This window comes from Mastomys coucha, unplaced genomic scaffold, assembly GCF_008632895.1.
Source record: "Mastomys coucha isolate ucsf_1 unplaced genomic scaffold, UCSF_Mcou_1 pScaffold5, whole genome shotgun sequence".
NCBI lineage: Eukaryota > Metazoa > Chordata > Mammalia > Rodentia > Muridae > Mastomys > Mastomys coucha.
Window position 1 is genome coordinate 30,504,435 of NW_022196911.1, and position 25,873 is coordinate 30,530,307.

A 25,873-nucleotide genomic window follows, 5' to 3' on the forward strand; every position below is an offset into this window, starting at 1 on the left:
CCAGCCTGGCTATGCCCAGCTCATGTTTGAGGTCTCAGTTAAAATGCCACCTTTCCCTGGGATCCTCCCCTCACCCATAGCACCACCGCCTTCCCTTCACACTCCATTATAAGGGTTTGTTTATGCCTCTGGCAGAGTAGAGAGCAGGGGGGGTCGATAAGCTATGGTCCCAGGGCCAACGCAGTCTCTTTGACATGTTTTTCTTAATAAAGTTTTATTCACAGGCAGCCACACCTTGCCTCTTACTCGGTTGGTTAAGTCTGTGGCAGTTTTCACACTGCGTAGCAGAGCTGAATAGTTGTGATGGGGAGTATGACTAGCAGGGGCTGGGGAAGATGGCTCAGTGGTTAGAAACACTGGCTGCTCTACCAGAGGACCAGGGTTTGATTCTCAGCACCCAGGTGGCAGCTCACAACCATCTGTAACTGCAATCCGGGGTGGGGTGGGGGTGTTCCAATGTCCTTTCCTGGCCCTAGCTAGCACAGTGTTCCCCAGGCATCTATACAGTCAAAACACTGATATGCACAAAGAAGACAGACAGGAAGGAAGGAAGGAAGGCAGGAAGGAAGGAAGGAAGGAAGGAAGGAAGGAAGGAAGGAAGGAAGGAAGGAAAGAAGGAAGGAAGAAAGGAAAGAAGGAAGGAAGGAAGGAGTAATGAGAACATGACAGGCAAAATGTAAAAGTATTGGTCCCCTGACTCTTTTGAGTGTATGAATTGCAGTGAAGACTTTACCATACATACTTCATGGCAATCACTCCTTTAATTGTCCCTCATATACCAATCTCTATAAGGACAAGGCCCCTACCACTGCTGTCTCCTCAGCGGCTCAGTGTTGGGGAGAGATGTTAGTTGAATGAATACATGAACAAATGAGTGTGTGAATTGATCTAGCAGGAAGAAACAGAAGCCAGATGTGAAACTCGGATGAGGTCTAGCCCTGTAGGATGTATTTACATATAAACAATTTCTGGGGCCTAGCTACAGTTTAGGGAACTATAGAAGCACTGGAGAACCAAGTGCTCAAAACCATTGGGAAGAAAGGAGTGGGAGCTAAGTTTTCAGGAGGCTACAGTGAACACAGGTGTAGAAGGAGCTCCCAGGGAAAGCCCCAGGACAGTGGCCTCCTCTTGTTCCTCTGCTGCAGCATCCCATCTCTGCCCACGTGACTGGGAGATGAAAGAGCTGCCAAGAAAGTCCATGGGATCCACTGGATGGAGAGGATGAACTAGGTCACTGACACTCAGGCCCAGGCCCTTTGCCACCTTGTACCTTGATTGGAAACTGAGTCTGTAAGAGGCTTCAATCCTGGCCCTGTTTATTAGTTTCTGAACAGAAGGCTTAAATCCCTGCTATGAGAGCTTGTGGCTTATCATTCTGTCATGTGATGCTTTCCAGAGCTTCCTGTCTGGCCCCAGTCCTCCCGCTCAGTGTAATTCCCCCTCCCTGCCCTCTTCTGTCACCAGGTCCCTCCTGGTGCTCCCAAGTCCTCTCTAAATGATTTTTTTTCTGAGCTTCTGTTCTAAGTGTTGCTCTGAACATCCCTCTCTCTGCCCATACCATGGAGTTTAGATCCTGTCTCTCAACTTTTTATTTTGAATATTTTCTGAGTATCTTATGATTTGGTTTGTTTCAGCTAGACTCCAAGCTGCTGAGAGCAAGAACCAAGCTATATTCTGTATTGTTAAAAAATCAACTTGGTTATGGATCCCAGAATACATCCATCATAGACTCGAAATGTGGCAGGGCTCTCTCCAGCCTCCTATGTTCACAAGTACCCCATGGGCATCATCCTAATACGAATGAACTTCCAGTCTCCACCTGTGTACCCTCTGCAACAATTCTCTTTGTTATGTGATATCTCCTTTCTTTCTTACATTGAGACACCATCTTCTCGTCTGTAGTGCAGAAGGCAGCCCTTTGTATAGAGTTGTGCAGGAGCAGGTGGATTTAAAACTCAGGTCTGAACTTGTGCTATATTCTTTGTGTACCTCTTACCAACAACAGTGAGAGTTGCATCTCACTCTATGTTGAAGGTCAGAAACTGTTTAACTCACCTGCACACAGTACAGCCTAGGGTAGCCAGTCTGCTTTCCACAGCCTCAATCACTTAGTTATATCAGCCCAAAGTTAGAAAAACCGTGTAACTCAGACTCCGTTTTACAACAAGCTAGACAATGATGGCCTAAGTACTGTCGTGCAGTGGAGAAAGTGTAATGCGAATCACCGTGAGGTGGGAGCTATTTGTGTGCTTCTCCACCACAGACAAACATCTGTGAACTGTATCCCAGCCTATACCACCACATCCTGTCTCTACAAGTTACCGAACCACTCCGTGGGTTCTACCAAGGCTGCTTCCTCACATGCTTTCCATCTTGAGCCTCCAGGTAACCCTGGAGTTGACATTTTGGTCATGTCTTATGGGTTGTCATAGCAGCATTGGTCTTATATGGGTCTGAGCACAGCTGTGTCTTTGCTAAGGCTGCCCAGCTGGGAAGTGAGGAAGCCAGGATTCAAACCCACATCCTCTGGCTTTTCTTCGGATGTCTCTTTTCCCCATGCCTTGCGGTTTCACTGGGGGTAGATCTTTACACCTCCCTCTTCCCAGATGTGCTATGACTCAAAGAAAGATCTGGAGGAATGCTGCAGAGTAAAGGAGGAAGGGGGTGCCTGTGCTTGAGTGCCAAGACAGAGACAAGAGCCTGGCCCAGACGATGTTATTTTTGTTTCATTTTTTTCCCACTGTTGCTCTGAATTCCTCTTCCTCCCCACTCCACCCAAGGTGTCAAACAGATGTGAAAATACCACAGAACTCAAGCCTCAACCCTGGCTTATGATTCATTCTCTGGGATGGGGAAAATGATGCAGGAGATTGCTATGGTGATGCCTGTTGGGAGACACCAGTCGTGGGCAAAGATGGAGTGAATGCATCCTTGGGCTTGCAGAGAAGCTCAGAATTCCTGCTGTCTAGCCTCTGAGGGAGACAGGGCAGAAACTGTACTATTTGGGAGTTGGGGACAGCCAAGCTACTAGGTATATTCTCTTGCTCTCATTAGGATAAAGGGATGAGAAATTCTATTGTCTCGTTCTATTTATTCATGTATTTTCTGTCCATTCCCCCCACCTAGTAGATAACTTTACACATTGCAAAAAATGCTTGGACTCATGGTCATTGGGCATCAGGATGAGATGGCTAAAACTGAGCTGGCCTATAGGGCTGGGGAGGTGGATCATTGAGTAAAAGCTCTTGCTGTGCAAACAGGAGGTCCTGAATCCTGATCCCAGCACATATGCAAAAGTCCAGGCACCGAGGTATTTGTCTGCAAACCCAGGACCCAGAGATGGAGAGAGAAGGATCCTGGGTGCTCACTGGCAAGACAGTCTAGCCAATAGGTGAGCTCAAGACTCTGCCAGAAAAACAAAATAAGGTGGAGAACAAAGGAAGACATTTGACATTGACTTCTGAGTTGATAGGCACATGTGTGGGCATATGTCATTGTGTACACACACATGCACAGCCTCTGTATTCAAGTAATTTAGGTTCCAATCTTTTTACTTTCTGCCATGTGACCTCACGATCAAGTTTCTTTCTGGGTTAAAACTCTTTTGAAGAACAGAGGAGACTAAGCCTCCTTGTGTGAAAAGTGAGATAATAAACAGTGGCCAACGGATTAGAGACACCAAGACACCAAGACACCAAGACACCAAGACACCAAGTGCACCAAGACACCAAGACACCAAGTGCACCAAGACACCAAGACACCAAGACACCAAGTGCACCAAGTGCTTAGCACGTAGCACCCAGTGTGGGCTCAGAAGACCGCAGTTCTTGGGAAGGTTTGTCTCACACATTGATCTGTTTATGGAAACAATTGTTAGAAAGACTAGAAGAAAACCACAAAGGATAGAAAGTTAAGACATCGAATTTGACAACAGACTGCTGTGACAAGCAGTCCCTGGATTTGTGTGGCTTTGAAGTTATTTCTGGAATATGTCTGGGTCTCATGTGTGTAAACCATGAGGCCATGGTGGCATCTCTGTCCCATGTAGTCACTCGGGCATGTGGGCTCAGATCATATGTCACCTCAAGAGCCCTCTACTGTTTTCTGAATCCAGGCTAAGGATGGGTGCGGAGCACTGGGGCCGGGAATGTATGGCTTCACCCTGAAAGCATCGTGTATTATTTTGGCCCCTTCTGCAGGACTGTGAATTTGGTCATGTGGTCACACTCAAGGAAATCTTGGAAAGATAGCTCATGCATTTACAAAAATGCCTTGACGGACAATTTACTAGCCTGCCAGTGTGCCGTAAGTGGAGTAATATAATGTCATAGTGATTCGCACGCTTCCATAATCTCCACCTGGAGGAGTGGACACCCTTGGTTAAGCAGTCTTTACTGGGCGGAGGATAAGAGAAGGACTAATTCTTTCCTTGCACCCAGAATGCCTTCTCTTCTTGAGCCATCCTTGACTATAATGGCAGGACTGAGGGAGGGTCTCAAAGCATCAGCCATGGAGAGCCATGGGCATGGAGTCCACTCTTAATGGAGGATTAAATATTCAGTAGGTATCTTTTCTCCCTCTTCGTTCCACACCTGTAGTGTGATGAGATAGATCCACCACAAAGTTAGTGGCTTAAGACACAGTGCCTGGGGAATGGCCTACCTGGTTTCTTTTGGTCAACTGAAATTTCACAGTGTGTATAGGTAGGAGTTGTACTTCAGCTAGTTAGAGTAATCCCACAGGCTGAGACTGAGGGTTTTCCTGGTGGTAGGTAAGCACTGTGAGTGTAGAGCATCTCATATCACCCTCAAAAACATCTCTAAAGGTCACAGATGTCATCCTGATCCTTCGTCGTTAGGCCACTCAGGAGGTGGCTGGGCAAGGAATTCAGCTCCAGGGCTATGTGTGAGGCCCCCACAGTGTACCCCAGCCCGCCATGTCCTCAGCACCTCTGGGGCGCACTGCATTCTTTCTCATAATGAATATTAATTGAAAATATCAGTGTTGCTGCTGGCAACATGAGCTGCTGCAATCCCACGCTGTGTCCTGGTAATTAAACTCTTAGCTGCTTTGTAGTCAATGTCCCTACAGGTCTCTCCTGATCCCTGAAGGAGTGGAGGAGAGAGCCCATGGTGCTTGAGAGGATCACAGCTATCCACTGATGTCTGATCTGTTCTCTGTGTGCCTTGGGTCCTTTCTTCACCAACACCCTGCATAGTTAGCAAAGGTGAAATGGGGGTGTTCTTACATCACAAACTAAGAAATGGTTTGAATGGCTGTTAGGAAAACTGAAGAGAGGGAAGGGGAGTCTAGGTGAGGTTACCCAAGGACATGCTTGATTTTCATTTCACTGTGATTTCTGGTATCACAAGGGTAATCCCTCCTCAGACTTGATTCTTCCTTATCCAAAGACCAAAACTTGGAAACGGCTTTCCTGTTCTTCCATTGTAAGCATATAACTCTCGGGTCTTCCAGGTGACTCTCGGTTACCCAGGTAGCTTACCTGATGCTTTGATTAAAAACAGACACACATAGCACTGTCCTCATAAGATTATACCACTGTGTGACATCAAAGAGGGTAAACCTGGGTGTGTGCTCTGATGTTTGTATCATCATGAAAGCAGGCAACAGCACATTTTTGAAGCAGATTCTATCTGTTGAGTGATTTGGGACAGTATATAGACTGTCTGTTTACACACACCCTGTAGAACCTCCACAGGCTCAAACCCTAGAAACTTCCTTCTTATTAGGAGGGGCATGATATGTACGGATTTGCTGCTCAGTATCCAGTGTTAAGAATTATAACATTATTTATGGTCCCCCCTTTTTTTTCATCTAGGGGTCATAAATGATTTGAGGGAATACAGAATATCTAGTTGTTCACAGGTTTCTCCCTAACTTCAATTCCCCTTTGACCTTAGTTCCCGGCCGCCCACAGCGCGCCTCCTTCACCTTCATCCCAGTAACCACCGTGCTGAGCTTTCAGCTCTTCCATGACAAATGATCCTAAACTTCCAGGTTGAGGCCGGAATCAGTCCACGCAGCTGTCTTTGCCTACTGTGTAGAATTAGCCTTTACTACTCGTCAGGCATAAGCTCGGCTGTGTTGGCACCTGTTAGGACATTAAACTCGATATTCATGAACAAGTTAGAATTGTACAAGTTTTGTTGTCATTAGACAAGATGGTGTTGTCTATTTGTGTCTGCGTAGTTATGGACCAAAGCCCATAACAATTCTTTTGGCTTCAAGTAATAGAATAGCCTCTTTCATCTGCTGGGTCTGGAACACTGTCCTTTCATGGAGGCAGGATGGTGTCTGGTAGTTCTGAACTGGTTTACATCAAAATATAGAGGAGATGTGATACATTGGCTTACAAAATGCCCAGATACAGAGGTATTTGACTTCAGGTGTGAGCAGATACAAGTGCTAACGGACACCATGAAGAATGCCCCTTTTTGTCTTCTGGGTCTAGAACGCTGTCTCTTAGTGCAAGCAGGATGTCTTCTCTTACCACAGAGCCACTTGGCCACCCCAGTGGATACAAAGTTAGTCTTTGAATGGTGCATGCATTCCTGAGACAATGGAAGGGATTAAAAGCTCTTAAAAGCCTGCCTTGGGTCAGTTGGTTCTCCCTGGAACCCCCCCAGAATTGTGAGGAGGCCTCAGCTCTACTAGCATAAATTAATCTGAAAATTGAGGGAGGGGCGGCAGGGACATTGAGAGATATATTTGTTACTTGAAGAAGGGACCACAGAAGACAGGCAGTTAAGTAGAACTGGGCTCCACTACATACATAATGAATGGCTTATTCCGTACAATTTCCTTAAGGTTAGTTGGGCATGCTCAAGGGATATCATTAATCATTGGAATTGCCTTCCCCCTGACAGGCAGCATCCCCCCACTCCAAGCCAGTCTGCCTTGAATAGATTGTAAGTGTAACCTGCACAAATCGGACCTGAATTTTCTTTCCATTGCAGTGACCTGGACAGAAATAACATCACCAGGATCACCAAAATGGACTTTGCTGGCCTGAAGAATCTCCGAGTCTTGTAAGTAGCAGATGGTGTACCAAAGAGATTTTCATTTTCAGCTCTTCGGCCTGTGAAAACGTTGTTCTGTCCTGACATCACATTCCCAAGCTCTGGGCCACAGGAATCCATGTGTCTGTTGCAGAAAGCCCTTCATTATTGTACCAAGCGTTCACAGATATCAAATTGTATGGCTGGATGCTGCTGGCTGGACTAGATCGATAGAAGAAACCAGGTTCCAGTGACAGGAAAACCAGAAGGCAATAAATGAATTAAGTCAACATGGCCTGTTTCCTGGATGACAGCGATGTCGGCTTGACTAACCGTGCTTCCCTTCCACAGAGATTATAATTCCTTCCCCAGCTTGTGCATTAAAAGAGCAATCCGGACAGATGTTATTTATCTTGCTGCTTAATGGAAGGCAGGGAGGAGGGGTGGAGAGGGCCAGGCACAGGCAGAGTCCTGGCTGACCCTTCACAGCTGTGCAGGCAGGTAGCTGAGCTGGAGAAAGGCATTGATGAACTAGGAGGAGAAGAGAAGCAGGTTTCCTGTCTGAATATTGAAGAATTTTGCCCATCCCTAGGTTTGTGTGTGGTAAGAAGATGCCCACGTAGTGTTCACTGAAAAGTCTAAGACGTTCAGAAATGTGACAGTGGAGCTTGACCCTAGCTTTGGTGTTATGGAATCTTGGCTTAGCCCATCTCAACAAACAAACAAAAACCAAACCTCTTTCAGATGTATTTCATTTACCATGTATGAGTGCTTTGTTTGCATGAATGTGTGTGCACCATATGCGTGCTTGGAACCCTCAGGGGTCAGAAGAGGGCATCAGATACCCTGGAGCTTGAGTTATGCATGGTTGTGAGCTGCCTTGTTGGTGGTGCTGGGAATGGAGCTGGGGTCTTCTACAAGAGCAGTAAGTACTCTGAATTCCTGAGCCAGTTTTCCAGCTCCCCCCCCCCCAATCCCTGCTTCTACCCACGGCCCTACAGAGCGGGATGACTTTGTCACTGGGACAAGAAAGATCAGATTCTGTCTCCATTTGGGATAATTTACTCATGTGACTTTGGGGAAATCCCTGTACCTCCTTGGGCCTCAGTTTTCCCTTCAGCAGCATAGGGAGTGACAATTTGAAAGTCCTTTTCAGTTCTAGTTATCCATGAGTGTTTTGGGGCTTTACTGTCACCCTTCCCCCACCCCACCCCCAATAGCGTTTGTTTGTTGCCTGTCAGTTGTGACTCAGGCCTTTGGGAAGGTTGATATCTCTCGTTTGAGCATTGTTCGTAATAAAGTAATTCGAATGACGATGGTACTTAGCATGGACCTGGTGCGGGGTCAAGGGTCATGTAACAGAGCATATGAAGAGGGCATGCTTATGGCCCCCTCTTTGCAGGAGAGAAACAGTACTGGAAGAAGAAATCTCTGTTCTGCAGAATGAGGGACAAGAGGAGTTGGAACTAGAGTTTTGGTGGTTTGCCTTCTGGCCTGCATGCAGTATTTTCTGTGCTCATGCAGGAGGAGGATGGGAAGAGGAGGGAGGGGGAAAACACCCATCTTGGACTCCTGGGTTCTTTTTCTTTTCTTGAAGATTTATTTATTTATTATATGTGAGTACACTGTAGCTGTCTCCAGACACACCAGAAGAGGGCATCAGATCTCATTACAGATGGTTATGAGCCACCATGTGGTTGCTGGGATTTGAACTCAGGACCTCTGAAAGAGCAGTCCGTAATCTTAACTGCTGAGCCATCTCTCCAGCCCCCAGACTCCTGGGTTCTCGAGGAGGGGAAGGGGAAGGACATGCAGCTCTGAGCTGTAGAACATTACCTGAGTGTTTCTCTGGGCCAGTGCACAGGGATGCAGGAATCTGACTGCTGGGCTTCCAGCTGCTACCAGCTGCTCTCCTCTTCGCATAGACATGCTCTCCCCTCTTTGATGTTGTGCACTCCTGTCTCATCCTCCTCCTAGGGAAGATCTATCTTGAGTTGAACCTTTCTTGTGCTCTGAGCGCTTGTGTGTGTGTCAGATGAGTAACCCATCTGAGAAAGTCCATGCCCATCAGAATGGAGGTTTGGCTTAAGTGTCAGGGAATCTCTTGGTTCAGTTTAGGGCACTTTGTATTAAAGATAGATGCAGGAGACTCCTGCTTCCAGGTTATTTGCTGATTTAAAAAGCAAAACTGCTTTTCGACTTTTGCTTTGTGTCCCAGCCCCCCATTTCTTCCACTTGTGTCTGTCAGACATGTTTTTCTCATACAAGTCAAAATTCACCTAATGCTTCATTTTCTAACCGAGTCAAAAATAACCCTTTGATTTTTCTTACTGCTGCATCAGAGAGACTAATAAAAATTCCAATTTCCATATCTGCTCTTTACAAATAGAAACTTTTAAAATAATCACAAAAGATGACATTAATGTCTTCCGCATAGGCCACAACGTTCCTCTGACTACAGTTTATCTTTCCAGTTAATTGCTGCATTCTTCTATTTTGATAAGCAGTGCTAAAATGCCTTTACCCCTTCTTTATCGACTATTAATATATCTGTTTCATTATCTGCCTTATCAGCTCAGAGACAGCCCCTTTCAAGTGTCCCTTTCATTCAATGAAAGAAATCTGCTAGGCGGGAACGCTGAGAGGCTTTCTAACACCAATAAAATATCCAAAACGTTTTAAACTTATTTTCCCTCCATCCATTCTTCTGGGTTAAGTAACCTAGAGAACTCCTTTTTATTTTTTCAAAAGCTTTCATCACATCCTGGCATATTCCCCACGTCTGTTTCTTATTTACAATTTATGGTGGAGCAATAAAAGACTCAATAGTCTTGAATAATTTGAGCTCCCCCCCCCCCATTTCCATGCAGAATGCCTTCTATCTGCTAATGTGGTACAGGTGAATGGATAAACACGGACCAGAGACCGGTGAGCTTCACTCTCATCCCAAGGCGATTTTTCCTAAATGAAGCAGAGATGTAGGAGTCGCTTACCACGACAGTCATCTCTCCCACAGGTTTGGGAGCTGAGGAAAGGCTCCTCTGTTGGTATCAATTATCCTCTTTCTCAGTAATCCATTTAAGGACTAACTGTGTTCACAATGTGGGAGCCAGCTTTATCCTAAGTGGGGTTAATAAAAGAGTTAAACTCTGCCTCTGCCGTCATCACATGAGGACCATTTCCGATTCTAATCTAGTATAGAAGAAGAGGGGAGCACCAAAGAACTGAAAATGAACACAGTATGTGTCCCCCCTAACTCAGAGCAGACACCAGCCATGGGCAGCCCTTGTGGGAACTTAGAACCCAGCCTGACCTTGATCCCACATCCTCCTCCTGCACCTGGCTAGTAAGCTAGGCCTGAATCAACAGTTTACTTACATGTCCTTAGCTTGTGGTGCTGCTTAGAAATCTTCAGGCACGTTTTGCATCCACTGACAGGTGCTTTTGTTTATCAGGGAGTATTTATTGAGCCTTTAAATGCCAGGCATGAGCCTGGACTTTGATGAGTCTAGGAAGTCGATCTGAAGAGGATCCTGGATGCCTTTCCAGAAGGAACGAGGGGACACTGCAGGGGGCAGATGAGGAGACCTAATATTTGCAGAGGTATAGTGGCATGAGAGAATCCAGGAAGAGATGGTACAGTTTCTCAGACGAGTGATGACAGAGCCATTTATGACTGTCTAGGGACCTTGGGGAGCAATGGGAGCAATTGGATCTCAGAGTCCTGAGAAAGCAGGGCCACCTGGCAAGAGGGACGCAGGCACCCTGAAGTAGTTTGGTCAGGAGGTAGAAAGGAAAACCTCCCAACCCACTATCCTTCTACTGGTCCCTGCTCCTGCTAGTAAAATCAGCCACTGAAACCAGCAGTAAGTAGTGGTCAAGAAGCTCCTAGGGAAAGCCACTGCAAGTGAGCCCCCCGGGGCCTGAGCGAGGTAGGGCAGAGACAGAAGTCTCGAGTGCATGTGTTAAACGCACATCTCTATACTTTGAAAGAAACAAGCAGTGTTTCCATAATGAATACAAAACTGAGAAATACATTATAGAAGGCCAGAGTTAGGCTCCTCCAAACATGCAGAAGTTGGTACTCCACTAAGACTTAGTCCTTGTCCTAACTGAAGAATAATGACGGTGAGCTCTGGTTGGTAGATTGATTGTTAAAGTCTGTCTGAGCAACTCCCCTCGTCACTGGTATTGAACTGACAGCCTGTTTAGTAAGTGTGCTAAGATAAGCCTGTTAGCTTCCCAAGGCCTCCTTACCATATGGCAGAATGGAATGGAGGGAAGGAAGAGAGGCGAGGGGAGAAGCAGTCGTTAAAAACTGCAGATCATTAAAAATAAAAATAAATTATTACTTCACCAGGCTTGATGATTTACTTACTCTGTTTTTTACTGTGTGGTGTCTTATTTTACAAATGTATTTGACAAATGAGGAAACCGAGTCGTAGAGATGATGAGTAGATAGCCCAGTACAATAGTACTGTCTAGAAAGGGACAGGCAGCGCGTGTGTAGCAGTTCTGCAGCTGCACCTTCATGTGGGACCCCCTGAAGTAGGAGCAGGAGCTGTCCTTTGCATTGCCTATGCTTAGATCCCTCTCCCCTAACTGGGTTGCCTCGGCTAGCCTCAACAGAAGAAGATGCGCCTAGTCTTACTGCAGCTTGATATGCCAAGGCTGGTTGATATCCATGGGAGACCTACCTTTTCCTGAGGAGAAGAGGAGGAGGGGGGTGAGGGGAATGGGAGGTGAGAGGGGGAGACTAGAGAGAGAGGAGAGAGGGGAAGCTTTGATCCAGAGTAAAGTAATTAAATAACTAATAATAATAATAATAACAATAACAATAATAATAGAAGTAGGGCATAGATCCTAAAGCAATGGTTCTCAGCCTGTGGGTTGCAACCCCTTAGGGAGTCAAGCACCCCTTCCACAGGGGTCTCCTAAGACCATTGGAAAACAGATATTTACATTACATTATGATTCATAACAGTAGCAAAATTTCCTTATGAAGTAACAACGAAAATAATTTTATGATTAGAAGTCACTACAAAATGGGGAACTGTATTAAGGGGTCGGAACAGCATCAGGGAGGTTGGAAGCCATTGTCCTGAAGTATGCTGGGGGCCTGAAAATCCTCTCGTCAGCTGTGTGATTCCCCTCGGGCAAATTCATATCTATTCTGTTTTTATCTGTTAAGCGAGTGGCCTGGAAGGAACTGGCCTCCAAGGGACAGAAATCATATAAATGGAGCTCGGAGAGGTTGAAGAGTCTGGCCAATAGACTGACCCTTCTGGCCAGTTAACATTTATAAACACAAATGTGTTTAAATGCTTGTGCCAACAAATTTCCCCTCCATGCCCCGATGGAAACCTCCCATTGTTGACCCACCTTATTCCTCTATGGGAAGCCAGTATGTGCTAGGCTGACGGCTGTGCTTTCATTCTGTAGGCTGTTGTGGTAGGGCACTGTGCTGGGTCCAAGGGTTTGAAGTCTGTTCTTTGTTCCTTGGGAAGAGATGGAGAAATGAAGCAAAAAGTTGAGCCTTGGGCCTAAAACACGCTGAAGGTTAGGACAAATTGGAAGGTTAGACCATCCAAGAGGCGGGGCCATGCTTCTGCCATTCCCAAGGAAAACTGTGTCCATTCCCGAATTCTTTCTCCTTTCTAGAAACAACCTTCGATCACAACAGCACGTCCCAAAATGCAGTCCCTGTCATTTCTTGGCCCCTTTCCCACTCCGAATTCACACATCATCTTTGCAGTTGTCCCTACTATTCAGCTAATGATTAGTTACTAATCCAATTTAATCTGTTTTTTTTTTTTTTAAGTCAGGGAAACAAGTGTTTCATTGCATGATCAACTCTTAGGGTATGTGGCATTCACGGATCAAACTCAGGCAGAGTGTTTAAGATTTTTAATCACCTACCGGGAGAGCTTTTAAGGTCTTGCAAAGATGTAGCCAGGATAGGAACATCTTTTGTGAACATCAGTAGGAGGTTTGGATGAGCCTGGCCCTACATGAGGGAATCCCTGGGTCCAGACTAGATGTCTTAGCCACGGTGCTGTTTCACAGCGACTCCACCCTTGAGGTTGAGCAGGGAAGACCCTTTTCAGTGAAGTATTTCGGAACCACGGAGGAGGAGCTCCAAAGGAAGAGGTATTGAATGTGCATGATTTTTCCAAGGAGGAGCTTTGCCTCTTCCATTTCTGTGCATGATTCTTCAGTGCTCTGGGGGACATTTGCTGGTAACGTTCTTAAAATAGAGACATGGAAGCCAATCTGTCAGGTAGAAGTGTGCGGGCGTTGAATCCCTGGTTACCGTGACACTACATTGGGATGTGAGTTATTTTGTCCCATCAGAGTGATTTTCAATTGGAAAATTGAAGGAGCCTAGGGACTCCTAAGAGGGAGTATGTGATATGGCTGCACAGCCTAAGGTTTGCCCCCCCCCATGAAGACCCCCTCCCATTTTGGTCCTTGACCTTGGCTGCTTTTCTGATTCTAGGCATCTGGAAGATAATCAGGTCAGCGTCATCGAGAGAGGTGCCTTCCAGGATCTGAAGCAGCTGGAGCGACTGTAAGTCAAACACAACCTGGTGTCCAAAAAAAAAAAAAAAATGTTTTCTGTATTCTGTTTTGTTTTGATTTGTAAATTGGTTTTGTGAGCAGGTCTCCAATGTTCGAAGAAATATTTTCTACTGCATTTAAAGTTGCTTTGAAGTATGTTACATAGACACTGAGAGCCATACACTCCAGAGAAGATGCAGGAGCCAGCCTCTGGGGCTTGATTTCTTCTTCCCAGGCTTCAAGTATCCATTGGTTTCTTTAGGAGGCTCCTAACCTGGCCTGAGCTTCTCCTTTCCCAGTGGAGTGAGCTAATGCCATGGGAGATGGCAACCGTTCCTCCCCGGCTCCTCAGGCTTCTCCTCCTGGGACTCCTCCTTGTACTCTTGTGGGAGAGGAAGGATGGGCGAGTGGGCGCAGCCTTCCGCGTGCCTGCTTCTCAAGAGTGCCAGCCTGTCTCAGGAAACCCACACATTTCCACGAGAGAACACGTTGCCACTGGTTTAAAATAGGCCGCTGTTCTGACTTGATCGGAGGGTAGGCAGCAAAAGAAGTGGCGCTGGAGTTGGGCGGAGCCTTCGTTTATTTTGCCTGTAAATGCTTTTGCGGCGAATGCTGGGGGTTTTTCTGATGAAGAAGGTTGTTCTGATGGGTAAGTGGGCAGCTTCACCTTTCCTCAGTTAATCACATCTGACAGCTCCTAACATCTGGATATTCGCTTTCCTCCCTCTGAGTGGGGATTGTCCCCAAGAGCACTTAGTCCTGCTGGTGGGCGGCCTCTCATCTGTGTCTCCCCTGCAGCACCACTGCCCTGGCATTTCAGCTTCCTTCTGGACTGGGGGTTGGGAACTGCATCAGTTCATGGCTCTGCCAGCTTACCTGGAAAAACACTGCTCTGCTTAGGTGCCTTGTGGCCAAAGCTTGCTTTGAGGCAAGTCTCTTTTATAACTTGCTTAGGTGAAATGGACTGCCTGACCCAACTTCCTTGTTTTGTGAGGTGTCGTCCTTTCTCCACCAAGTCCTTATATCCAAGGCCACAGGGCAATGGGGAAAGTCCTAGCCTCATGGCAATCAATATCCGTTGTTTTCTTCTGGATCAAACACCAGCATGGCTTTTGCTGTCATTCATGTGAGAGTACGTCATTTGTTTCTCATAAGAGAAAAAAAGTTATTAAAAATTATGTTGTCTCTATTTACAGTTTGATTTTTTTCAAAATTCCTACAATTTGAGGGATCCCTCTTTTTGGACCAAAGAAAACATAAAAGTATTTGTTGAAATAATGAACTAGACTTTGTGAAATAGTCAACATTTACATAGAAAAATAAACACATGGTCCAGGGTACAAAAGCTCCCTCTTGCCTAGTTTTTCTGATTAGAAGGGTAAATAAATTGTTAATTTGTTAATTTCATGGTTGTTGGGGGGAATTAGTGAGTGCTTTGGGGACACCAGGGACTGTGTGTGTGTGTTTCACAAGCGATGGCTTCTTTTATTCTACCCTCTTTGCCAAATTGCAACAAGCAACAATGAGGTATCATTATCCTCATTTTGTGGATGAAGAAACAAAAGCCCAGGGAGTTGAAGCCAAAGAGTTGTCAGGGCTGGGTCAGACTCGCAGCCACATGTGTTGTCAGGGCTGGGTCAGCCACATGTGTCTGACATCAAAGCCCACCTCCTTTTCCTCTCCCTGTGCTGCAGACAGGAGATGAAGTGTGAGCTTCAGTCATGGCCCTGCAAACAGCTTCTCTCATACCCATCCAAGTCCAGGAATGCTCAGGGAAATATTCTGGCAAAGGTGTCTTTGCTTTGGAGTGGTGAGCAAGGCCAAAATACCATGCATGTCTGGGGAACTAAGGGATTACACTTGCTGAGCAAAGCTGGCTCTTGGTCTGTTTTGGTATAGTCGGTGGGTAATGCTAGCTGTGGTACTAGATAAACCTTCAAATCTCAGTGACTTAGCACATGGAAATTTACTTCTAATTCCTACAGACTCAATAGGGCATTCCTGTTAGGGCCTCTCTCCCAAGAATAGACTCAGAGACAGGCTCCTTCCATGCCTTGATGCTGCCATCTTTATATCTTGGTTTGCAATGTGCAAATGTACCGAGTGTGTGAGTGGGGAAATGGCATGGAGCACTTGGGTACAGGAGGTTTCTATGTGAGACCTGGAAAAAGTAGATACCATCTCCATTCTGACAGCCTGCGACCAGTCACGTTATATTAGATACTAGGGTATATTATAGCGATGGTTAACTACAGCGAAGGCTGGCAAAGGTGCCTGAGTTCTAGGACTCAGGCTGATAGGTTGCCAGTCTGACTTGTATTACAGGAGAGCTGGAGAATACTTGGGCGGGAAGATGCGAAGTGTCTGCCATTGGATAGGTGTCAGAGTGAGCAAGAAGGAACACCTGAGTGTGTGTGTTCATGAGTAAGTGTGTGTGTGTGTGTGTGTGTGTGTGTGTGTGAAAAAGAGTGTGTGTACGTAAGTGAGTGTGTTTGTATGTGTGTGCATGTGTGCGCATGTGTGTGCATGAACTCGAGAGAGGGGAGTGTGTGTGTATGTGTGAGTGCATGAGAGAGAAGTGAGCCTGAGTCTGTGCATGTGTATGTGAGAAAGTATGAGTGTGTATGTGTGTGTGACAAAGAGTAGAGAGAGATGGATCCTTTCTGCTGTTGATTCACTTTCTACTCAAGCAGTCTGCTTTCAGTCACACTGAGTGATGTGACATGAGAAAATGCAATATATTTGCTATTTACCATGGAAGAAGTAGATGGTGGCTGTGCCATCTGTAGGACGCTGCAGGGTCCCCTAACCCGTGTCTCTGTGTCACATAATAGAATTTTTTATTGGCTCTGTTCTAAAACAGTCTAAAAAGTAAATGGAGTTTGATAATTTCCATTCTGGGTGTTTTCTCTTGGCTTATTCTCTTGGGGCTCACTGTGAAAGAGAAGGGTCACCTTATATTCAAGTCTTGGAATTCTTCTGTTCTTCCATGAAAGGACCCCAGACTCAGTTAGGTGCCACTCTGTGTTATGTCATTTCCTATTGCAATAATAAGACACCTGAAGCTGGGTACTTTATCAAAAAAAGTTGATTTGATTAATAGTTTTGGAGGCTACTAACAACATGGTGGATGACATCATGGCTTACATGAGGAGGAGAGCTTATGTAGGGAGACACAAAGCCAGAGAGTAGGAGAGCCCAAGCCTGCCCTTATTTTCTTTTCTGAAAACTTGTCATCAGGAGAACAGCAAAGGTGCTTTCCCATGCCACTGTCAGTCTCCTATAGACACCGAGACCCCATGCAGAATCACCTCCCACTTAGCCCCGCCTTTTAAAGGTTCCACGACCTGTTAATCCTGCCACATTTAGGACAAGACATATCTCACTCCCATGCCTTCCTGTGATTGCTGGATGCCATCTCTTCACTTCCACTTTTCAAATTGTTTCTCTTCCGAACAGTAATTCTGTTCGGTATCACTCACCTCCTCTCAGACTCAAAGCCTTGAAAAGAGTGTAGATACTTAAGAGTTATTTACTAAAAATACTTGAAGTTTTATTTTATACTAGTAGATCTGAGCTGGACCTGAAATTTTCCCCTGAGAGGATTCTTGGTGATATTCATGGAGACATTTTTGACTTTTATAACTGGGGTTTGCTAACTAGTGGGTAGAGGCCAGTATACCTCTGAAAAATCTAAAAGCCCAGGACATTCCCCCAAGAAAGAATTCTTCATCCCCAAATTTCACTGGTGCCCAAGCTGAGGAGTCCTCAAGCTAGGACAGGTAGCATGTCAGATGTTACACTGGGGCTGTGCCATTCATTATTTACACATGAGGACCATGAGGTCCAAATTAGCATGACTTTGGGATAATTAAGCATAAAACTCAGACCATTGCTGTGAAATATTGTTTTACTATGTTTATGCAAAATCTGCCTTAGCTATCAGTTCTGTCCAGAAAGTTCTAAAAGGATGAAGCTCAGTGAAACCAGGGAGGGGAAACAACTGGAAAGACCCTTCCCTGAGGTGAGCCCCAGTCTTCTCAAAGAGTCCCTGTCATGAACAATGTGGACATGCCGTTGATTAATCCAGATCTAAGAAATTTAAGATGGGAATAGCAACACAGTAGCAGGGAGAATTAAAATCATCAGAGATGCTTTAGTTATCTACAAAGTGGTAGTGGTGTCAATTTTTATTTCTTTATTAAATCAAAGATGCTTGCTCTAATCAGCAGTATATTCTCTAAACAGCATAGTATGCAATGCAATAGCCAAATCAGGGGAGAGGAGCAGGTATGTGGCAAGATACATTTTTAATAGAAATGAGGGAAAAAAGGGGAAAAAAATCCCAGAGAACCAATGGGGCAGATAGAAGATTGATAGTAAGGTGTGGCATACAGATGCAGGTATAAGATGAGTTGTACACAGATGGCCAAGCCAGCAATTAAAACACACAAGTGTCAGGGTAGACCTAAAAATTCATAATACTTATGTCATTTAAAGATGTCTATTATTTTTAATTCTATATATATGTGTATGCGGAACTCTCTCTCTCTCTCTCTCTTTCTGTGTGTGTGCCTGTCTGGGCACATGAGTGCAAGTGCCAAGGGGTCCCCAGAAGCTGGAGTTAGATGCCACTGAGAGCAACCTGATGCCTACAAGATGCTGGGAGTTGACCTCAGGCCTCCCTCAAGAGCTCTCAATCACTGAGCTGTCTTTCCCATACCCTAATACTTATGTGATTTTTCTAAAAATGAATCAGACATAAAGATGGGGAAAGTGTGGAAAGCCAAAATGAAGAAAGCAGTATTTAGAAAGCATGAAAGGAATGTGCCTAATCAGTGTTCTTGTAAGACAGAAACAGGATTGGGCATAAAGCAGGATATGTCACACCGATAAGGTAATAAGTGCAATTAATACATACAGCAAGTCTGTATGTGGCTAAAGCCATAGCCTGAAAATATGTAAGGCAAATATTGACAGAACTAAAGGAATAAACAAGTCCATTAATAAATTTACTTCTCATTAATTAAGCAACAAAGCAGGCACAGTTATTAACACACAAATATTTTAATAACAGTTTTTGTAAACCCGATCTAATTGATGTGCAGAGAACACTACAGCAACAACTGTAAAATATTCTTTGCAAGCACGGGTGAGACCATTACGCAGTTGATTAGAATGCAGGGCTCAGCTGGAGATGTAAATCATGGGTAGAACACGAACCTAGAATATGCAAGGCACTGTATTCAGTCGTCAGTATGGCAGAGGTAGGGGGACGAAGGGAGGGAGAGAGGAGAGAGAGGCAAAGGAAGGGGTAGAGGGGGATAAAAGGAGAGAGGAATGGGGGAAGGGGTGAAGGAGAGGGTGGGAATGAGGAGGCAGGCTCACCAAGTATCAGAGGACTGAAGTCATGCGAGCCATGCCTTCTAACAACAGAAATAATTTTTAAAAATCAGTAAGAAATCTGTAGGCAGGGCATTCGAAAACATTTGTAAATTGAGTCATATATTTATAAATAACCTCTGACCCAGAGAAGATGTTCCAATGGGATTAGGATCTCCTGAGTGTTAATAAGGACATGATATGTTCTGAATATAAACTGTGCTGTGCTCTGCCAGGTCTTCCCTGCCACAATGGACTGGCACCTCTGAAGTCATAAGCCAAATAAGTAGTTCCATAGAATGTGTACATTAGGCGTATAGTCACCGCCACACAAAAAGTATCAAACACAATGGTGGGTCCAAGAGACATTGTCCCAGGTCATATTTCCATTGCCTCTCATAACTCCAAAGGCATTATGCTAAGATGGCAGTGAAAGACTTGCTCCACTTTGGACTCCCCACTCCAGGAAAGGCTCAGTATTATAGTGATAGTTTTTAAAACATTATATCAAGAGAGAAGGAAGGAGAACTTCTTGAATGTTCCAGAAGCTACTGGAGGAGCCAGATCTTAGAAACCCCAGATCTGTATTTTTTCATCATTTTTACAAAAAAAAGCTGGGACTAAACTTGAGAGGTTGTAGGTATGAGGTACATTTTTTCTTGCCCTGCCTTCTGAAATTTCAGGGAAATTTATATCACTAGAAAAAGGAGCAAACAAACAAGATGTAGCATGAGAGAGAGAGAGAGAGAGAGACAGAGACAGAGACAGAGACAGAGACACAGAGACAGACAGAGAAAGGCAGAGACAGAGACAGAGACAGAGACAGAGAGAGACTGCTCTACATAGTGACTTTCAAGCCAGCAAAGGCTGCAGAGTGGAGGGTAGAGGAGGGAGGAAACAGCCAGAAATAAGATTAATACTGAACTTTATGCAAGGTTCTTTTAATTGGAAAAAATACAAAGAATACAAGCTACAGTAACCTCCCTAGAAACAATGAAACTAGACAAAAAATATCTATAAAGAAAAGAAATATAATTAGACAATTGTGGAAGACTGGCTATAAGAATGAAGATCCTAAAAATCATTAGATAATATAACCCAACCAGAACTTTTCAAAACTCAGAGATGGCATGAATGAAAAGAAGCAAGATTTGGGAGGAGGGATAAAGAACCCAAGAAGACATTTAGGAACAAAAGAAACATTTCAAAATGAATACTGCCAATACAGTATGAAGAAGAACAGCTGTCGGAATGACAGTACCCAGTTCCATGCCTTACTACAAAGCCACAGTAATCAAGACAAGATGAGAATGGGGAAATAATACAGCACAAGCCAATCGGGTAGCCCAGGAATACACCCACATGAGTAGAATCAACTGGTTTTTGATGACGTTTCAAAGTTCAATGAAGAGAGAAGTCTTTTCAATAAATGGCGCTGGGAAACTAAAAATATCCATATGCAGAAAAACAAACCATCCAAACCTTTGCGTTTTACACTGGAGGGTTTTGAGTTTGCCCTGCTGATTTTTCTTGCTTTAATCTCAACTGCTTTCTTACGCCTTCACTCATCCCTTTCAGAGAGGGCAGGATTGCTCTTTGTCAGCGTGTATTGGAAAGATGCAACTTTGTTGCTGCTGGTGTTTTGTTTTTTACATTTTATTTGGGCTAACAGCTACACTGCTTTGAGTCTCAGAAGAGACTTGGGACTTTGAAACAGTGTTGGTAGTGTTAAAAGCTATGGGTACTTTTGAAGTTGGCTCATGTATTTTGCCTTGGGAACTAGCTGTGAGCCATGGAGTTAGGAGTATGTTAGAGTGTGAGTGGGGTATGTTCCTTGTGGGCTATTGTGGTTGAAAACTTGGTTCCCAGTGGTATCAGTGTTTTAGGGGAGCAGTGGAACCTTTCCAAGGTGTAACCCAACAAGAAATGGTTGAATGGCAAAGGTGCAGGTCTTAGCAGCTATAGCCTGACCTACATCTATCTTAAGCCTATTTCTCTCTAATCGTTAGTCTGCTGAGACATGAGCAAGCCTTATGCTCTTGCTTCTGCAGCCAGAGGCACTCCTATTTCCCTGCCATCTTCACCACTACTGACAGTACCCTCAAATCGTGGGTGAAAACAATTCCTTTATCCCTGTAAAATCTAGTAAAGAAAGAATTAGCTTTCTAGCCTTCACTCCAAAAGAAAGACATGGGCAGGTTGAACAAGTTTTTCCCAGAGAAAACTTCTATGGTGTGCACATTTGGGAAGACAGTGTAGTGGTTCCTTAGGAAACTAAATACTGTCTTACTATATAGTCTAGGTCAGGAGTTGCTAGGGACTTGAGAGGAAGAGGAAGTGCAGGTTGAATTCAGAATGCATAAGAACTGTGGCTGGATATGTGAAGTGTTCCATGACTCTGGAATGGTGGGTCTGGGGCATTTGTCAGAACTCGTAAACTTTAGAGCACATGGAGCAAACTTTAATGAATGCCATTTAAAAAAAAATCACCGTGGAATTGACTGCAGGCTTGATGAATGTGTGTATCAACCACATTGAAAATGATGGACTAGGATGCTGATATAGGTAGCTCAGAAATGAACGAAATCTGTAAGATTGAAGCCAAAAGGAGCCACAAAAAAGAACTGTGCTTTAGTTGATAAATTTGTTTCCCAGGGGACAAAAATTAATAATTTATAAACCACTAGGCATGTATGCTAGGATTGAATGATGAATGGTGGATGGTGGGGACACATGTCTCACTGTTGAAATATATGGTCTGAGACAAACTATGGAGAATATTAGAATGAACTATTAGTAAATGGAATGCAGTTGGGGACATAGGTATGGACTCGTGATTAAACAAAAGTGTGGATTTTCCAGTTCGTATCATTGAATTTACGTGAAATGGCCATTGGAATGTGTCTATATAGGAATTAGCATATAAGGTTTATATCAGCAAGGGATATAAAAACAACAGCCTAGTGGCAATGAGTATCTCCATCTTGGATCTCGATGCTAGTCTCAATAGGATTAATGACCTTTGGAGAAATGGTCTATTCTAGGACTGGATCATGACATATATTGTACTGTAAAGGATATGCTTGGGACAAAAAAAAGAAACAAAACAAAAGGGACAACAATAGATTGAATTGAATATTTCAAAATATCTAGTAGAATGGGATTTAAGTAGCCCAACACAAATGTCTAAGATAATAGATGTACTACCCACCCTGATCTATATGTGCTAATGAGCATTATGCTATAACTTAAAAATATGCATAACCAGCCGGGCAGTGGTGGCGCACGCCTTTAATCCCAGCACTTGGGAGGCAGAGGCAGAGGCAGGCGGATTTCTGAGTTCGAGGCCAGCCTGGTCTACAAAGTAAGTTCCAGGACAGCCAGGATTACACAGAAAACCCTGTCTCAAAAAAATAAAAATAAAAAAAATATGCATAACTCCTATGTGTACATTTATCTATATGTTGGTATGCAGTATATACATATATATTTGTATGTGTGTGTGTATACACACACTGGGTATATCAAAAGGAGGTAGGATCACATTGAAAGGCCTCTTAATTATCAAAGCTTAGATTACTAGAACAGCACAATAAATGAATTAATATTAAATTGTAACCTAAATATAAATAAATGTATACATTTTTCAGATATCGGTAAGAAGAGAAACCTATACAGAATTCTAAATTATCTGCTTGGGGCTGGAGAGATGGCTCAGTGGTTAAGAGCACTAGCTGTTCTTCCAGAAGTCCTGAGTTCAATTCCCAGCAATCACATGGTACCTTATATCCATCTATAATCGGATCTGATGCCTAATTCTGTCATGCAGGAATACATTCAAACAGAACACTCATATGCTGTAGGCTTACATATTTTTTCAAACCTACTTTAATAATGGTTTTAAAACTCTTTAACCTCCCTTCCAGCCCACCACCCACCAGAGGTAGTGGAATAGAAAGGTTAATATGGCAAAGGGTGGTGTGGATCTTTTTAGAAATAGTTCTTTGGGGTGATTCCAATCTTCATTGTCAGAAAATCAACAGTTCAGTTCACAGGAATCAGCAGAGGTAGCTTGATCCACTAGCAAACATTGTGAATGAATCAGCATCAGCAGTTCAATCTAGAAGAAACTTCAAGGCTCTGCCAATCAGCGGGGGTCCTCGGAAGCAACAAGAAGCCACCAGACTATCACAAATGTCATAAGAAGTTCTTTGGTGCGTTTCTCTTTCCGAAGTCACAGTAAACGATGATCAGAGAAGAAAGCAAGAAGAACCAATGCTAGAGTGTCATCTGCAAAGACCAGAATCAGCCATGCCCAAGGAAGACCAGCGAAGAATGGCAAGGCAAACCCATAGCAGAGTGTCATCCACTGTCTGTTGTGTTATACTTACACACTTTTCTAACATCACATGTCCTTTCAAGGGTCTACTACAGCAAAACATCACATGCCCCTACACCAGGCAACTTCCAGAAAACCACCACGTGTCTGTTCTCAGCAAAACATCTTCTCATGTGTCTGCTTCAACAAAACATCCTTTTGTAAGCCAGTTTCCAGAACAGCGTCCTATGACACAACTGAGTCCCAAAGAAACCGGAAGTTTTTACTTCAATATGTATAAATAATTAAATCCTTAAAAAAAAAGAGAGAGAGTGGCTAAGTTACCTGCTTCACAGATTCTCGACCCTGTATGAGGTTGACCAGATCTCTGCATTCCACAGCTGTGGGGTTGTAGTGACTTTTTTTAAAAGAACAGATTACTGGGTATTCAGTACTTTGTTGAGAGGAAAGACGACGCATCCTGTCTCATCCTAATGATTAAGATCAGCATCAACAACAACAAGTCATCTCGATAGTTTGTACCTTTATATGGAGCAAAGAAAATAATACTGTATTTGTGATCTTTTCTCTAAAAGTCTATTATTTTATTTTAAAGAGTGATAAATCCATCAAAATTTAATGAAGAACATTTTTAAAACACTCTAATCCACCTTGTTATTTTTGGATAAGTGATCCTCAAAGAGCCTTGTATTAAGATTTGCCTCCCAGGATATCCCTCCTGGGAGATGATGGACCATTTTGGAGATGGGACCTCATAAGAGGCCTTTGGGACCTTGTAGGGATGCTCAGCTTTGGGCCACAGTTCCTCTCCTTTTCTCCTTATTCCCTGACTCAAGAGGTGATTGGCTTGCTTTTCTGCAATGCTGCACCAGTTGTGTTTTATTAAAAGCGAAGTATATAGAATGTGATATGGTGAGGTGGCAGGGGTGTCTCAGTGGGCCTATGCTAAGGCATCACTTTCCCCTAAGGGACCAGCCATCTGACAGATATAGTTTAGACTAGAGTTCATTTAGGGAATGGGAAGGGGAGTTGAGAAGTGAATAGAGGCAGAGAAAGACAGAGGGGTTGGGGAAGGAAGGAGGGAAGGGCAGAGGAGAAGAGAGACTGGCCAGGAGCATGTGTGTCGGGGCAGGGAATGGAAGAGGAGAAGGGGTCAGGGAGAGAAGAAAGTCAGAGAGAGAGAGAGACAGAGACAAACAGAGAGAGGAGAGAGGGGGAAGAGAGAGAGGCAGAGAGAGAGAAAGAGAGAGAGAAAGAGAGAGAGAAAGAGAGAGAGAGAGAAGCAGAGAGAAGGAGGAGGGGACAAACAGCCCCTTTTATAGCAAGCCAGGCCTACCTAGCTGTTGATAAGTAATGTTGGGGTGGAGTCTAGAAGGAATGCTAACAACACCCTTGTCAGAAACCCAACAGTGGGACCACTCTATCTCAGAGAAATGTGAACTGTGGCTGTGATGTAATGTAACCTCTTCTGCTCACCGTTATCTACCTCAGGAGCTTTACTGTAAATGATAGTAAACTAATACAACACTATTCAAAAGTGGTGGAATTATCGTAAAGGAGAGAAGAGAATTTGTTAACAGCCAAAGGCAGTTCAGAGACACAGGGATGTGAATGTGGCGTCTCAGATAAAATCCTGAAACACTCATAATAAAAATCATGAGGACAAACTAAGGGTAGGTGAAAAAACTACAGATCTCAGTGAATAGTGTATTCATGGTGACTAATGGTGATAAATGCACAACTCTTAATTTCTCTTATAGACACTTTTATATATCATTATTGTTAGGAGAAATTAGGTCTGGAATATATGGAACTCTTGGTATAATTTCCCAACATAGATGCAGATCCATATCTGTCTTCATAACTAAAATTTACTTTTAAACACCGACCATCCCAAACTATACTTCAATTGTAGATTTGTGGACAAAAAGAATAATTTATTATTATGAAGCTAGGGATTCAAGTCAGAGACTTTGCATGCTAACTGAGCACTCTGCCACAGAACTACATTCCCAACCCCAGACTAGTGACTTTTAAAATTAAAATATATGAATCTAGATGGAATTCAAGGACAAATAATTGTACTGAATGATTCTAAAGAAGAAATGGAAGAGAGAAGGTATTTTTAAATCCACAGGCAGTTACTATAGAACTAAAAAGGCCTTTAAAAAACAACCCAATAGGGATGGAAGTTGGGTAGAGTTTTCCAAACAGTTATAGAATGAATCTGAGGAAGAAAACTAAAATACCTAAAGAGAAATAATAGTGTAGAGGATTACTATAATTCAAAAGATTTCCGTAAATAGCAGATGGTTTGAAAGTCCATCTTGAAAGGACACAGTGTGCCTTGAAAGTCAAAACCAAACACAGTCTAATAAAATTAATGGATTTAAAAGAATTCCCCCACACATCAGCCAGTTAGAGACCTGTAGTGGAAAGAAAACCAGATTTCCAGGATCTTTTCTGATGCCAAAACATTTTGCCAGAATATTATCGAGCAACTTTATTTAAGGAAATAAAATGTGAACCATGGCCTGCCTGCTCAGCCATCTTAGCATTCAAGTTCAGTGGC

At 43.8% G+C, this 25,873-nt stretch overlaps 1 protein-coding gene across 1 annotated transcript in view; it reads left to right on the plus strand.

Annotated features, from left to right (window-relative positions):
* Slit3 (slit guidance ligand 3) overlaps window positions 1-25,873 on the plus strand; it is a 600,224-nt gene that overhangs the window by 44,645 nt on the left and 529,706 nt on the right. The window contains exons 2-3 of the mRNA XM_031352736.1: window positions 6,978-7,049; window positions 13,519-13,590. Of these exons, the coding sequence (XP_031208596.1) occupies window positions 6,978-7,049; window positions 13,519-13,590 (144 nt within the window). The remainder of the gene's footprint in view (window positions 1-6,977; window positions 7,050-13,518; window positions 13,591-25,873) is intronic.